The sequence below is a fragment of the Rhinolophus hipposideros genome (genome assembly GCF_964194185.1).
Source record: "Rhinolophus hipposideros genome assembly, chromosome: 15".
Taxonomy (NCBI): Eukaryota; Metazoa; Chordata; class Mammalia; order Chiroptera; family Rhinolophidae; genus Rhinolophus; species Rhinolophus hipposideros.
The window spans coordinates 16,596,399-16,612,031 of record NC_138061.1 but is presented as its reverse complement, the minus strand read 5'-3'; the positions used below and the strand labels follow the sequence as shown (position 1 = coordinate 16,612,031).

At 45.1% G+C, this 15,633-nt stretch overlaps 1 protein-coding gene across 1 annotated transcript in view; it reads left to right on the top strand.

Moving 5' to 3' along the window:
- Window positions 1-10,799: 10,799 nt before the first annotated feature.
- The window catches only part of RBM20 (RNA binding motif protein 20), a 179,221-nt gene continuing 174,387 nt past the window's right edge, over window positions 10,800-15,633 (top strand). Inside the window, exon 1 of the mRNA XM_081075094.1 lies at window positions 10,800-11,086. Within this exon, the coding sequence (XP_080931220.1) occupies window positions 10,917-11,086 (170 nt within the window). The 5' untranslated portion in view covers window positions 10,800-10,916. The remainder of the gene's footprint in view (window positions 11,087-15,633) is intronic.

Here is a 15,633-nt window from a genome sequence, read left to right as displayed (position 1 = left end):
ACTGTTGCTTTAGTAATGATCTTCATAACACTCCCTAAAAAGCCTAAATAATAATTGTTGGCAATGGGGAGGTTGTAGGAACACTCAATTATCATAAAAATCACCTTCATGAAGTAGTTCTTCAGGCAATGAACACCCAGCAATGGAGAAGTTGTAATTTGTCCAAGATTATGGACAGAAGGAAAAGCCTAGAACATGCAGAAAGAATATAGTCATTATCTATGTCTTAGACTATGTGAGATTTCTTTTTTCTTTTTGTTTCTTTTACTTTTTAGGAAACTTTTCATTAAAGTATAACATACGTGCAGAAAGAGACACAAATCATAAATGTACAGTTTGTTGAATTTCTGCAAAGTGACTACCTCCGTGAAACCAGCATCTAGACCAAGAAAAAGAATAATCCAACAGCTCAGAAGCCTCTGAAGGCTAAGATTTAAAGGTTAGCTTGAGGATCACGGAATGGGTGTTTTCTCCCACTGGTTACTTGGCATATTTAATTTTTTCAGCAAACATGTTTTGAATACCTTCCTCTTTGTGAGATACCCTGAAAAGCATACTGCCTTCCACACCATCACGTCCTTCGTGTACCTATCTATGTACTTGCCATACCAGAGGCTGTTTGTGTGTTAACATGTTTCTCGGTTGAGAATAGACATTTGTTGGGCATTCACTGTCTGGCATCCACTCATTTCTGGCACACTTAGATTTTCCACTAGGGGAATCACAGATTCTCCAATTTTCAATATTCATGCTTCAGGTGGAGTTGGTGTCACACCTGGCACCAGAGGTGAGGATGTGACTCTGGCTCAGCCAGTGAGATTATCACGTTTTCTGGCCATAGATTGGTAGCTGACCCAGTCAGAGCCAAAGAAATGTAATAAGGATTTTGTGAGGATGACCGGGAGAGGCACACTCACTTTTCTATGAGACTTGAACCTGGGAGGACGTAGACGTGGAAATGCTGAGAGCCATTGTGCCAGTTCCAAAGGGTCATGCCAGCTTCAGAATTTCCATGGGATTGGCTAAAGTCTCCACTGAGACTTTTTCGTGGCCCAACTTCTCTTTCTGTTCAACCTTGCTTACTTTCCCTTCCCTTCCCTTCCCTTCCCTTCCCTTCCCTTCCCTTCCCTTCCCTTCCCTTCCCTTCCCTTCCCTTCCCTTCCCATCCTTTCCCTTCCCTGCCCTTCCCCATGTTTGATCCCAGAAGTAGCCTCTAATAAACCGCAGCTCTGTCTCAGACTGCTTCCCGGGGAACCTACCTGGTAGACATGGTGCTAAGCACTTACATAAATTATTCATTTCACAGATGAATTCTGAAGACATACTATGTGCCAAACACACAGCATTGTGACTGTCACAACAACCTATGAACCTCATTCAACAGGTGAAGAAATGAAAGCACACAGTAGTTCGATAACTGCCCAGTGTCACACAGCAATTAAGCAATAGTCGGGATTCGAACTCAAGTCTGTCTGATTTTAATGTTACTGCTACAAACCAACCAATGGCAGAACTGAAAACCACTCCAGATTTCCAGCCTGGCAGAGTTTTAGTGTGAAAGGAGGCGTGCCTGGAGGCTAGAACTGGGGGAGGCTGTGGAGGTTTATGGAGGTCAGAATCCTTCCTCCTTGGACCATGGATCCTTGCCTCACGTTCCTCCCCTGCCTCCTTTTCTCACTTGGTCCAAATATCTTGCCTTCCTTGGTACTAGCTCTGGCATTGGAACTGAGCTCAAGTGCTTATGGGGTGGGGGACATGGTGAGGAGCCCCTGAGGCCCCTCTGGCTGTGCATTCCTCACCTGGCTTCCTGGGATCTCAGATCAAGGAACAAAATCCTTTAACTTCCCTCCCTCCCCCAACCCCTTCTTCCCCGTATTACTTTCCTGGGGCTGCCAGTAAGAAAGTAGCATGGACTAAGAGGCTTCAAACAAGAGAAAGTTATTCTCTCTCCGTCTGGGGCCAGAAGTCAGAAACCCAGGTGTTGGCAGGGCTGTCTGAGACTCGGGGTAGAACCTTTCCTTACCTCTGTTCCTTGACTGGCACCTGAGTCAGGCCAATCTGCCTGTCATCACATAGTGTTCTCCCTGCGTGACCAATAGCTACATTTGCCTCTTCTCGTAAGACACCAGTGATGTTGGTTTAGGGCCCCACCCGAATGGCTGTAAAAACTCGATTACATCTGCAAAAACCCTATTTCCTAATGAGGTCACATTTAGAGGTGCCTGGGTTTGGACTTCAGTAGATCTTTTGGGGGACACAATCCAACCTACACCACTCCCTTAGACATTTTAGACGTGCTGATTTCCTCTTCCCTGGGGAGAGTGGAGGAGAGTGAAGTAGGCATATGTTACAAGGCCTTACCCCTCCTCAATCCTAACTGGCCTTCTTTGGGACTGTTTAAATCACCAGAAGTCCAGTTCCTCAGGGAAACATTCCGAGCAGTGGGAGCAATCCCCTAACAACGCCCCCAGCAATCCCTCATGTCCAGTAAATTCTTCAGCTCCAAAAACAAATCCAAACTGCACCTTTCACCCCTCACCCCCTATACTCCTGGGTATCCTGCTCTCATGGATTCAGAGTTTTCTGAGCTGCCTTGTGTGATGCAGGTCGTGGTTACAGACACTTGACTCTGGGCCAGCCTTGTGCTCAGCCTCACAACAGGAAGGAAAGGTTTGTTGTCCTCAGCCCGTGGATGAGGAAACTGAGGGCAGAGAGCTTATGAAGCAATCCCAAGGTCACTAGGCTGGCGAGGGCGGAACCAGGATCCAAACTCATCTCTGTGAGTCCTACCCATAATGTGTTCTTCTGACTATACCCCTTTGTCCCTGTTTGCCTTCCAGGTGGTTCTTACAATTATTTCCTTTCACTCTGGGGCTTTTAGGAGCAGAAGGTAACTGACATCCTGACTCAGGGCACCCCTCCCTCTTTCAAGAAAAGATTGTTGTGGGGACAGAGCCAGGAGTGCAGTTTCCAGGCTCTCGGCCTCATGTAGAGAGGTGCTGGTTGGGGTAGTAGATGGCCGTCAGCTGTGGCTGGTTGGCCGTCAGCTGTAAGTAACCGGTGAGCCATTGGCCATTGATATAACTGCTGCGGCTGCGGAGGAGAGTCAAGGAGAGTGGAGGAGAGTGGAGGAGAATCGGTCAGTTGGCAGCGAAGCAGACAGCAGATCACACGTCCTGTAAACCCAGCCTCCAGTGAGACCATACTGGTATGACTTCTCTACCTATGGCTCCATGGGTGTTCCTGTTTGGCCTCACCATGTCCTGCATTCTTATGTGGGGAGCGGGAGCAGAGACCCCGCAGGCCGCCCCGCACGACAATTGTGTATTATGATTACTGATTGTCCAGTAGGAAGTCCAGTAATCATAACATTAAAAACAGCTAATGACAGCTTGCTGAGCCCCAATCATATGTCATATGACACTGGCCTAAGTAGTATAAATGAAAAAAAAATAATAAATTCAGCTTTATTGAGGTATAATCGACATATAAAATTGTAAGATACTTAAAGTGTACATGGTGGTGATTTGACATGTACATACATTGTGAAAGGATTCCCCTATCTAGGGAATTAATACATTTATCACCACACATATTTACCTTTGTGTGTGTGTGTGTGAGAGAGAGAGAGAGAGAGAGAGAGAGAGAGAGAGAGAGAGAGAGAGAGAGATGAAGGGACCAAAAGTTTTTGCCTTTTGGAATACTGACTTTTAAATGTTTATTAAGAAACAAAAGACTCATAAAGAACCTTTGACGCACCCCCCCTTTCCTGCCCAAGAGATTCAGACAGAAAAATCTGCTTCAGGCAGGCATCCTTAGGATGGTCCGCCTTAGCCTAATTTGAATTAAGTATGGGAAATAGGAGGGCTGCAGGCTGGGCCTGTTAGCCAGATAGCCACTACGTCCCATTGTTTCTGAGTTGCCTAGAGAGAATTTGTCTGCCGTGCATGTTCCACTCATCCTCAACTACCTGTAATTGCCCATTCTCATTTCTGAAATCTAATACCCCATTCCCCCTTTCCTCCTTTGTCCAAAATGTCACTTTACCTAGTGTTGCCTCACTGTCTTTGGAATTTTCATGCATAAGTGAATTTCCCACGTGTAAGTATTAAAAATTTGAATTTCCTCTATTAATCTGTCTCTGTTAATTTGATTATTAGCCCAGCTAGAAGAACTTAGAAGGTAGGAGGAAAAGTATTTTTTTAGCTCCCACAGTGAGAACATTAAAGTTCTACTCAGCAGATTTCGATTATACAATACAGTCTTATCAACTATAGTCACCATGTTTTACATTAGATCTCCAATCGTATTTATCTTACATTTGAAAGTTTATATCCTTTTACCAAGCTCCTAAACACTTTACATTTAATCTCGACAACAACCTTATCATGTGGCCACTATTATTCCCATTTTTCAGATGGGAACACTGAGGCTCAGAGAGGTAAATAACTTGCCCAAAGTTATGAAGCTAACATGTCATGGGGCTGGGTTTCTAATGCAGCTATTCTGACTCCAGAGACTATGCTGAAAGGGGGGCAGGCAGGGTCTCTTGCAAGGTGTGGCCCCGGATGACCAAAGGTGCTGCTGTATCAGGGAGTGGCACCAGTCTACCCGCTCCAGGCCAGCTGCATGGGTGCTCACTCAGTGAGGTCAGCACATCACAGGCTTTGACTGTTCCTCGCGTCACCCTGGCATGCAAAAGCCTCCGGTGTTGCCTTCCATAATGGTCACCTGATCCCCAAGCTGGTGGGCAAATTGCCTGAGACGTTTATTCCTGACGAACAACTGGCCTGACAGACAGACAGACAGCCCGGGTGATAAAAGAAGACAGAGGAGGTGGCTGGGGGGAGGGTCTGGATAAAAGAATCCTCTGCCTCTGAGAAGGCTGTTTTGCTTGGCTGTGGCCCCAAGTCCCACTACTGGCTTCTGAATGATGGTGACATTCCCCAGGGATTAAGCATGCAGTGTGGAGGCTGGGTCTCCATGGGGCTGCCGAGCCCCGTGGAACTTAAATCATGCAATTAGCCACCAGCTAACATTTCTCCCACATTCATTTCATAGCTCCAGGATTTCCCATCCCCCCTCCAAAAAAATTCAGCTGCAACGTGTTTTATAACACCCCTCACGGTACCCTGCTGCTTTGCTTTCTCTTGGAAATAGCAAAGGAGATAAAGCCATTCTGTGGATCCTTCAAAGCACAGCTGAAAATTCTTTGCCAGGAAGCCATGCCAGGTAACCCTGCTCTGCTCGACTCTGAAACCCTGGGACTCTGAACTCAATCCACAGTTGCTGGTTTGTCGCCAAGCACTGAACAAGTGGAAGAAGGACAGCTCAAGCCACCTGGGCTTGGGACAGTGATGCTTTTGGGAAGCAAAGATGCTTATGTCACTTCTGGTGTGGGACAACTGCTTTTCTGTTCAGGGATATCGAATATACCTAGTGATCCGGAACCCAGATTTTCTGACTCCCAGTCAACTGCACTCCTTTGATTATATAGCACAATACCTGTGTGGCTCATTAGAGGTCAAAGGGCCTGGCTGATAAATCCAAGACGAGAGAGGTGGAGGCTAAGCGTGTCCCGGCAGCCAATGAGGGACGAGTTGTTAGGCAGAAAAGAACCTCATGGGTCATGTCCTCACTTTTCCTCAGCTAAAGTTCCCTGACTGTCTCCTTCAAATTCAAATGCGCATCCCGTTCCATGAGTAACCACCTTATTTTTAAACAGCATCTTTCAGCCACTCTCTCTTCTGGGTTTTCAGAGAGGTAACACTTTGTGAAGCCAACACAGGACTTTATTATATGATTGTTTTGAAACACCTACAGGGGTTCCAAGCAGTTCAAGGAAAAGGTTGTGCTGTAGCTCTGAGAGGGGCCAGCATATAAATCAAGCTCACCTCAAGGGGAGGGAAGAGAGAAGTCAGGTCATATGGAGAGCTAGAAAACCAAAGGGTGAGAAAGATATACTGGAGGCAGCAGAGAGGGTCAAACCAGCCAGGAGTTAGCAGAGAAGTTTCTGATCTCAAAAGCCCCATGACTCCGATAAACCCCACATGGAGTAGTTAAAAAGCTCCACCCTAATTGTAATCAAGACTGGGTTACAGCCACAGCTACTCCACTTAGTAACTGGCCAGATGGCTGAACTTCTCTGAGCCCTAGTTTCCTTTTCTGTAAAATGGGAATAAAATAGTGGTTGTGAGGATTAAATAAGAAATATTATGTACTCAAGACAGTCTAGCACAGAGTAACTCTCAAGAAACGGTAACTGTATTTATTAACACCCAGATAACAGTTAATATGTTACAGCTAACGATAGGCTACTTAATATTTATCCAAAATTGTTAAACCTGTAGACTGTAACTGTAATCAACATGACTGCTGGCAAATTAATGAATTAATTACTTAACTGTCTTTATTGGAGTTGTTAGGATGTCAAAAGGATACTCTGGACAATATATGTATTGTCCATTCTGTTTCTCCTTCATTCTTCCAGATGAATTTTTGCTTTGAAAATATCCTATTAATTTGCTCAGTGTAGTTAAGAATTACTAGTGGAAGAAACAAGTTTTGTTGTTGTTAGTTAATAAAATATAACATTTGTTCATAGTAAAAATATTGAAACAATATTTAGAGTATTCAAACAATATAAAAGGTCATCAAAGGAAAGGGTTCTGTCCTATCCTAATTTCCAGAGGTAATTAATGTTAATAATTACTTGTATAATCTTCCAGAAATGTTTTATGCTTTTTGATTTTATCATACTGCCACATGGTTGAGGAACTTCCATTTTCTCCTTAACAGCACATTTTGAAAATCTCTTCCTAACAGTGTATATAGATAGATCTACCTCCTTCTTTATAAGGGTTACATTGTATTCCCTTATATGTATCGACCATCTTTTATGTAACCAGTCTGCCATTGCTTGGCCCTTATATTGTTTCTAGTTTATCCTACCAATTAACCCATGTCAAGAAGGGTAACTGCTGAGTCGGGTTTTCTTTGTTGCAGTTTTAATAGACAAGTGACAACTCACTTGCAAAGAGGCAACAACAACTAACACTTTCACCCACAGTGCATGAGGATGTCTGTGTCCCACAGTTGTGCCACAGCTCTGGGTATTATCAAACTTTACAATTTACTAAGTAAACTGTTACTTACAAAATAACAGTAATGATATATATGTAGAATAGCAGTATATATTAAATGAGCTCATCTTCAGCGATAAATGCTCACAATCACCTGTGAGGTGGACTAGTTGCCCTTTGGACAGAGGGCATGAGTTGCAGGGAATCAGACCAAAATCTGAACCTGAGCTCCATTGTTTATTATCTCTGTGACCTTGGACAGGTTCTTCAAGCTTCTCTGTCTGCAAAATGGTGACAGTCAATGAAATAAAGCATGAAAAAAATGCCTGGCACCAGTTCCCAGAACCCAGTAAACATTATATTACACAATGTACTAGAGTGCCAGGGCCTGGCAAGTTTGAGGAATACCCTAGTAGTCATAGAGACCTGGGTTCTACTTCCTGCTCCTTTCTACCACCTCATGCCCGGCTGCTTAATTTGCTTTTGAATTTTCTTGTTTGTAAGGTAACAAGTTGGATCCTTCCTATAAATGTACCGATCTGGCTAGAAATGAGTGGCAGAGTTGAGTCACCATGCAAGTGGCATTTTACATCCACTGGAAGATGCAGGCAGCATCACAGTAAAAGAAGACAGGTCGCATCAGCTCCATGTTTGGCACTGAGGCAGCGGTGAGAGGTTTTGGGGTCAGGTCGACCTAATTGCAGTCCTGCTTCTGCCCTTTGAAAGCCAGGTGACCTGGAGCAAGTTCTTATAGCTATCTGAGACTTGGTTTTCTTAATTCTAAAATGGATCACGATAGCTACCTCACGGGGTTATTGTGAGCATGAAGTAAGGATCTGTGAAAGCACTAGCAGCTGACTCCTAGTTAACATTCAATATATTCACAGACAGCAAAGCCTCCCTGCCTGACCATAGCTTGCTGGTAGGTGAGGAGGGATGGGATACTTCTGCAGAGTGGAACAGAGAGAGATGTCACCAACCCTCAGCTCCAAGTCACGCTCCCTATTTGTCAAGTCAGATGACTCACACTGCCTTTCTCTCACTTCTGTGACTGTGAAGTGACGCTGGGGTGCTGGGTGCGGTAAGGGCACAAGACAGACAACAGCAAGACAGACAGCTACAATTTCTTAAATAGCTGCAACCCCAGCGAGTGATCTTTTTCATTCTTCCTGGAAAGAAGTGAGAAAACATAAGTAAAGAAAGTAGTTTTCCATTGGAACTGTTTAATACATTTAATGTTAGACTTGCAAAATGGAAATGCTAATTCAATTTTATCTTGGGCAACATTTTGTGGGGATCTTAGGTAGGACGTGAACTAGCTTGAGGTTTTTTGCTGCAGTGTTCCGCTCTCCCTTGGTATCTGCTTCCATCGAAATTTGAGTTACTACATAGCACATACTTTGCAAATATTAAGCTATGATCACCGAAATGGGATTTTTGAAAAATACCTTGTGAGTTATTTATCGATTTTTCCATTTCCTTAGTTTGAAAATTTCAAATTTACAGAAAGGATGCCAGAGAAGCCCAGTGACTACCTAGATTTACCCACTGTTATTATGCTGACTATACTGATACATTATTTTTGAGACAGAGAGAGCCACACCTATATAATATGCGGGGTTTTTGTGTGTGTGTGTTTTGTTTTGTGCCAGTAAAAATGTTTTGGGGGTGGATTTAATTATACCAACATTGTGACTTTCAGGCACTCAGCTTCCTAGAGTTTGAGATCTGTTGTTCTATTTGGCTATAAGGCTGAAATATAAGGAATTATGTTTGTAATAACTGTCACATTGAATACCACCCGCACCAGCTCGACAACATACATTATCCCTAATCCTAATTGACTGTGTAAGCCAGGGTCTCAATTTACCTAATCTGGTAACTGGCACTCACAGAAGTTGAGTCACTCCGCTGGTAAAAACAGCTGTCTTGTTGACTACAAAGCCCTTACATAAAGGTTTTGGAAGATTCTCAGAGGGAGATTTTCCTGCAAGCGTGGCGAAAATTTTAGTTTTAGTACCTGGGAGAGCGGCCATGTTAATTCCAGGTACTTTCCCTCCACAAGGAGGTTCCCCAGAAGGTGAAATTCTAGGGAAACCATAGTCAACACTTAAATGATAGAAACTAACGATGTGGAACGAACCATTCGGAGAACCTGAGAAGACTCATTTGGGGGCAGCCTCGAACTAGCCTTGGTGGAACGAAGCTCCCTGATGCCTCCTCCTTTGCAAAATGGGGACAATGAACATCACTTTACCTGAGATTTTTGGTGAGACTCAGTTTTGAGAATTGTGACGATCTTTATGAATACAAGGAATTGATGTATTATTTTATCTGTGGGAAGAAGGAAGGAGGGGGGAAAAAGAGGAAGGAAGGAAGGAAGAGAGAGGAGAGGCGGAGATCTAGGGAGGGTGACAGAAATCAAGGGAGGCTTAGTTTCCTGAGGCTGGAGGGGAAGTTGACAGGAACTCAGTCTGCAAAGAGAAGAAAGCACCTTTAAGGAAATTCAATTAGTTGTCAGGTGCCCGAGAACTCATCTCCAGAATTTTCCTCCGCGTGGCTGCGGAAGGAGGACGGGTGGGTTTGAGACGCTCAGCAAACTTCTTGCCAGGCCGGGGGTTACCCTGGCGTGCGCTCTGGCTGCCAAGATACTTTTCCTTGTTTCCTGAGGCCGCGGGTGTCCGCGTCTAGAAAGCCGGTGAGCCCGATGGACGGTAAGGATCTCCTGGTTGGCTTCCGTGGTCTGAGATGTTTCTGCGGCACCAGGTGCCTCCGCAGACTCCCACCCACGCGTCAGGATATCAAGCTGCCCGTTGCGTGGTGGCCCCTCAGCGCTGGATGCCCGCGTCCACGACAGTGACCCGGGGTGTGCAGGTGACCTGGCGCACACACGCGCGCCGCCAGCCAGCCGAACTTCAGAGGCAGGGATGGGGGCGGTTGGAAGTCGGCGAACTCTTTCCTCCTCATCCTTTACATTTCCACCGCGATTTCGCCAACAAATAACAAGAATAAAACGTATGCTTGGTTTTGTCCTTGCGGTCGCGGGATCGTGGCGGGTCATTTAGAGAAGAGGGGGGAAAGGTGAAAAGAAACCACGGCGGCCCCACGGGCTGCCTCTGGGGACCCCTGGAATCAGCAGCGGGGACTGCTCTGGAGGAGAGCCCTCGGGCCTGGTCCCCTAAGCCCTGGGCTTCCCAGTCCCACGGGCCGGGGGGGGGTGCGAGCTCCCCCACCGCGGGTGGGGCCCCGCAGCCCCGAGTGGCGCTGGCCGGCCTCCAGCCGCCGGAAGGGGCCAAGCCCCGCGCACTTCGCGCTGGCGATGCGCGCGGACGCCCCGGGCGCGCTCCGTTCGCCCCGCTCGGCAGGAGCGCGCAAGGCCGCGCTCCGGGAATAGCGAGGGCCGGCGGCGGGCGGCGGGCTGGCGTGCGTCCGGCCGCCTCACGCGGTCGCGCTGCGCTGCACGGAGCCCGGCCTGAGGGCGCTCGGGGGTGGGTGGCGCAAGCCGCGCCCTCGGCCCGCTCGCAGCGCCCAGGCTCGGCGCTCAGAGCTCCCGGACCACCCGGGCGCCGAGCGGCCCCCGGCAGCCGAGCCGTCCCTGCCGGCCGGAGACGCCCCCTGGCCCCCACCCCGCGTGGCCCGCTCGGGGGAGCCGGAGCAGCGGGAGGAGGAGGCGGCGCCGGGACTGCCTCCTCCCCGCCCCCCGCGTCTCCTCCCCGCGCCACCGGGCAGGACAAGGGGACTGGGCACGGGGACCCCGGCCAGTGAGCGCCCGTGCCCCGGGGCCACCCCTCGCGCGCGCAGTGTCGCCGCAAGCCGGGGCAGCTCTCGCCTCACATGGTGCTGGCCGCAGCCATGAGCCAGGACGCGGAGCCCAGCGGCCCTGAGCAACCGGACAGAGATGCCCGCGGCGTGCCGGGTGCCCCGGCGCCCCCAGCGCCCTCGGGCCCGCGAGGGATGCCGCCGCCGCCGCCGCCCCCAGCGGGCCTTCCCCAGATCATCCAAAAGTAAGTGGAGGGGGAGAGGAGCCGGGCGGGGGTGCGCCTGGGGGGACACGCCCCAGGCGCCCCCTTCTGCGGCTTCGTCTCGCTGGACCCTGCTGAACTTCGCTCGGCCGCCTTGCGTTTGAAGTTTTCCTCCCCACTCTCGCAGAAGAGTCGCTGTCATTCTGGCTGTTTGTGAGACTGGGGACAGGAAAACCAAGCTATTCAGGGAAAGTAGCGTTGGTTTTCCTTATCCGCTTTCTCTTCCCTTCAGGGATGTTACTGGGTATTTTGAACTAGAATAGCCCAAATTGGGGCGAAATGGACCAGAGACTGTATTTCATGTTTCTGGTCCCAGGGGGCCGCTGGAATGTATGGAGAGCCGTGTGTGAGCGTGGGCACGCGCGTGAGGGTGCGTAGGTGAAATGCCGCCACCAAGAAGCCACCTAACGGTGCCCCTGAAGTCAACCAGTGACACTGGGCGAAGAGGGTGGTGAAGGTTTGTAAACATGTTTTGCTTTGCCCTGAAAGACGTGTTTACGCTTTTCAAGAAGGCCCTTGCAAAGAGTTCTCAGCCACGCAACCGGTTGCCATTAATATTACCTACCATCTCGCGATTCGGGGACTGGTGCGACTTGGGTGGTGACTTTTCCAGCCGGCTTTCCCAACGCGTGAGTAGGTTGGGGTGGTCCACAGGCCCTCAGAAGAGAAGCTCTCTCTGCCCACCCGGGGACCAAAAAGTAAAACGATGACGTTTTGTTTGTTCTTTCAAGATTTTGTTCGACAGTTTGAGGCCTAGAGTGCTGTTTCGTTTGAAGGATATTTATTCTCCTAAGGGTTTCCCTCAGCTTGTAATGAAGGCCCCCAAAGCGATTTAAGCAATGTAGGGAAGTCTGAATGACTTTTCGCTTGGGCGAAACTGAGGAAACTAGAGAAATACACACAAGCACAGTAAAATCAGTCCTCTGGAACGGAGCAGACGTTTTTCAGCGCTGCTGAATGGATGCTTGGAGTTACATAAACTTGTTAAAATGTAGTCAGACAAATTACCAGTGATGGGACGTAAATGGAAGTAAATGGTACTTAAATGCTGTTATTAAGACTGATTTATATAAAAGAAGAGTAGTGAAAATTCAATTTTGAATTTTCAAAGAATTTTCAAATTCAAAATTCAAAGAATGCTGGTATCATATTTCAGAACAAAATGGTTCCCTTTTTTTGACTGGCAGAATACTAAAGCTCCATTTATGACCACTTTTGCTTTAATTTGTTAACTTTCAACTGCTAGTAACTTTCCAACTGTATGAAAATTAAAATATTTCATATCGCTATTCTGTTCCTATTGTTTTGCACATTATTTCAGCTAAGACTTACTAAATATGATGACAGTTTATGTACATCATTATTTAAAATTTCTCTTTAGTCTTTAATATAAATATAAAGCAACAGAGAAAAAAATTTTAAACCTAAAGTTTATAGTTACTGAAAAAGTGAATTGACTAGTTATTAATTGGGAAACATCTGATGTGCTTCTGGCCCGGGCAGTGTCTTGTGGCTTCAGATTATGCTACATGTTAAGTTTACTGAATTTGCTTTACAATTGTAATCACTGTGCATTTTCCTATCATTTACTTTTAAGTAGGAAAAAAAAAAACCACTAGGAATTTTATGTTCATAGAAAAATCTTTGTAAACGGGTGTCTGACTATGAAATGTTGTCAGGTCAAGAATAAATGCCATTTTGTGAAAAATGGATCATTTAAAGTGTATTTCAGTTACCCCATATAATAAATAATTTACTTTGTAAATTCATCCCTGTTTTGAAAATTCCATCTCTGAATATCTTACTTTTAAAATATAAGACTGAGTTTTTCAAAGATGGCCCCCTTCTGCTAGAAGTCCAGGATGGAGACCTCAAGAAGCGCCTGCCTTATTTCGCAGTGGTGACAGATCAGTGTTCAGGAGCCAGGTCCAAGGCGGTGAATGTGCCCATGGGATTGGATTTTAATGCGCTTATCTTTCCGTCTTTATGAGGATGATGTGGGGTTTGCGCTCCCCTCAATACCCACTGAAATTCCACTGGAACCAGGCGTAACATGGCAAATGCTTTGCAGGTCCACCTTTAATGCGCTGAAACTTGAGCATGTTATTTTGAAACTACGTTTGCATAATTTAATCTGAGCAACCATTTTTCTGAAGTTATGAGGTGCTGTTTACATCAGCCATCTTTGAGAAAATGTGGGGAGGTTGCCCTCAGCTGCGAAATGAGCTGTCAGCCTCTTGATTTGGGAATTTTGGGAGCAAGGACTTTGGATGAAAATCTCCTCTAGTGGATCGCATATGAAATAAATTTTATGGCGGGACCTGTGTTTTTTTCTAGTTATTTTAATGGGGTTATGATGTAATTCATAAGGGGAGTTTTAATCTCTTTCACAATGATGAAGATATTAATCTTCATAATGCGTAGCATTTAAGGATTACAAGAATTTTTTTCACTTCTTAATGTCTACGTTTATTGATTTTCATTAATAACGGCTTTCATTTCGGGTAGAGTCAATGACTTTGGTCAAATAAACGTCACGATCATAGTAAAAATCAGTTCCTGTTCATGTACCTTATATTTGGTCCTAAGAGAATTGTTGTATACATTTATGTTGATAAGCACATGAGGTATGATGATGAATAAAGAAACTGATTTTGGTGTTTGTTTTATGGAAGCCAGTGTCGGTACTTATGAAGACTACATCGAAAGTTAATTTCTGTGGCGTACTTTTGTTCTACTCGGCATATTTAGTTTTCTTATTATTGCATTCCTGGTTTCAGTCAGGAATTGTCCATGACCTTTCTGCTTTCGTTAACCCCTGACTCCTGGGCAATATTGGCAGTACCTGTATAGACTATCAGCAATGTTTAGACACATATAACTCACATCTTGTCAGATCTCTGTTTTAAACGTGCATTCTCTCAGTTGGCCAATGTGGAGGTATTGCTGGATAAAATGTAAAGCATTATGTAAGCCATTTGGGCAACAAGAAATATAGATAACACTTTAAGAGGAGATTTGGGATGAGTTTTGGAAATCAGAATAATTTGAGGACTTAAAATATATTCTCCATACTAGCAGAAGTAAGACAATATTGACTGGTGTGTGTTGCTGAATGTTTTATAAGGATTTATCTCCACAAACATTTACAATATTTTATTTCCAATATAGTTTATGTTTTAGTTTTGTGCTTTGAAATCAAACCTAATTCTTGATTTATAAGAAGTTATTTATTAACCTTGATGAACATTAGAAATGGAAATTTCCGGCTTACGGTTTTAAAACTCTCTCCAGAATGAAAGCAGAGCCACTCAATTCTACGTGAAATGTTGAAGTCAGTTCTCCGATGCAACTACTAACTTGGTGAAAATTAACCAAACAAGCACATACACCTTCTGTGAGGTGAGCACATAGGTGATTTTCTGAAATTATTTGATTTGAAGCAAACTGTTCCTTCCTGGCTAATGCATGACATCAGCCTTCATATTTAATTTGAATATAGATGACTTATTTTTTCCTTACCAGATTATTTTAATAAACATTGAATAAAAATCAATTATAAAAACTGAAAAGGTTTTATTTTAGCATTTGATAGCTAGTGTCACCTTCATGTGTTTGTGACTTACGAAGATATAAATCCAGCTTTAATTTCTCAAGTTTGTAACCTTCTGCATGGCATTAGTTACACTGGCCGACTATGTTTTTTGGCCGACTCTTTTCAGAGCAAAACACAGTGATCCCCTGATTCAGAATAGAAAATGTTACAAGGAGTCCTCTGATTGCAGACACTTTTATAGACATTCTACATTGGAAAAGATCTCCATGTAACTCTTAAGGAGTGATATGCAAGCCGGTTGTATGGGATATCCACCCACTTTGATGGACATGCTGACAATTACATCCAGAATTGGGGAGGAAAATGAGAATTTGCCCAAAAGGGACATTACTTCACTCATACTCGGTCCTTTTCTGAGAAAAGGATGGAATTTCTAACATCTGTGCCAGTTTCTAACATCAGTTTTAGTCCATTTTTAGGGGAAACAGGGATACAATTGGAGAAGGAATTTTGAAAATTTTAAATACCATCTTAAACTGCACATAAGACAAGCATTCAGCAGGAGAAAACATCTGAGAGGATTAAGCGTTTACCCAACACAGGGAAGAAGAGAGGGTGGGCTCTTAGCATTCTGCAAAGTTTCTTTGCTTCTCTAGAAAGCCTCTTAAGGGTATTTGTTTTAAAGGAAACTTTGCTTAAGGGTTTGTTGTGATAAGTATTTTTAGATAGTAAGGATAGCCATCCAGTTACGAGTTTTTCTCAAATGTCCAAAGAGATCAGTATTATGAAATGTAGTACATTATTCCCATTAGTCATGGTAAATGACTGTACATATGGTGTACACAGAGCTGTTCTAATGGCAGTGCTGTAGGGAAAAGAAAGAAGAAAAATTTTATCACCCATTTTTATTCTTCTATTCCCTCATTCTTTTGCTACCTCCTGAGCAATTTATCAAACTAATAATTTTAGAAGC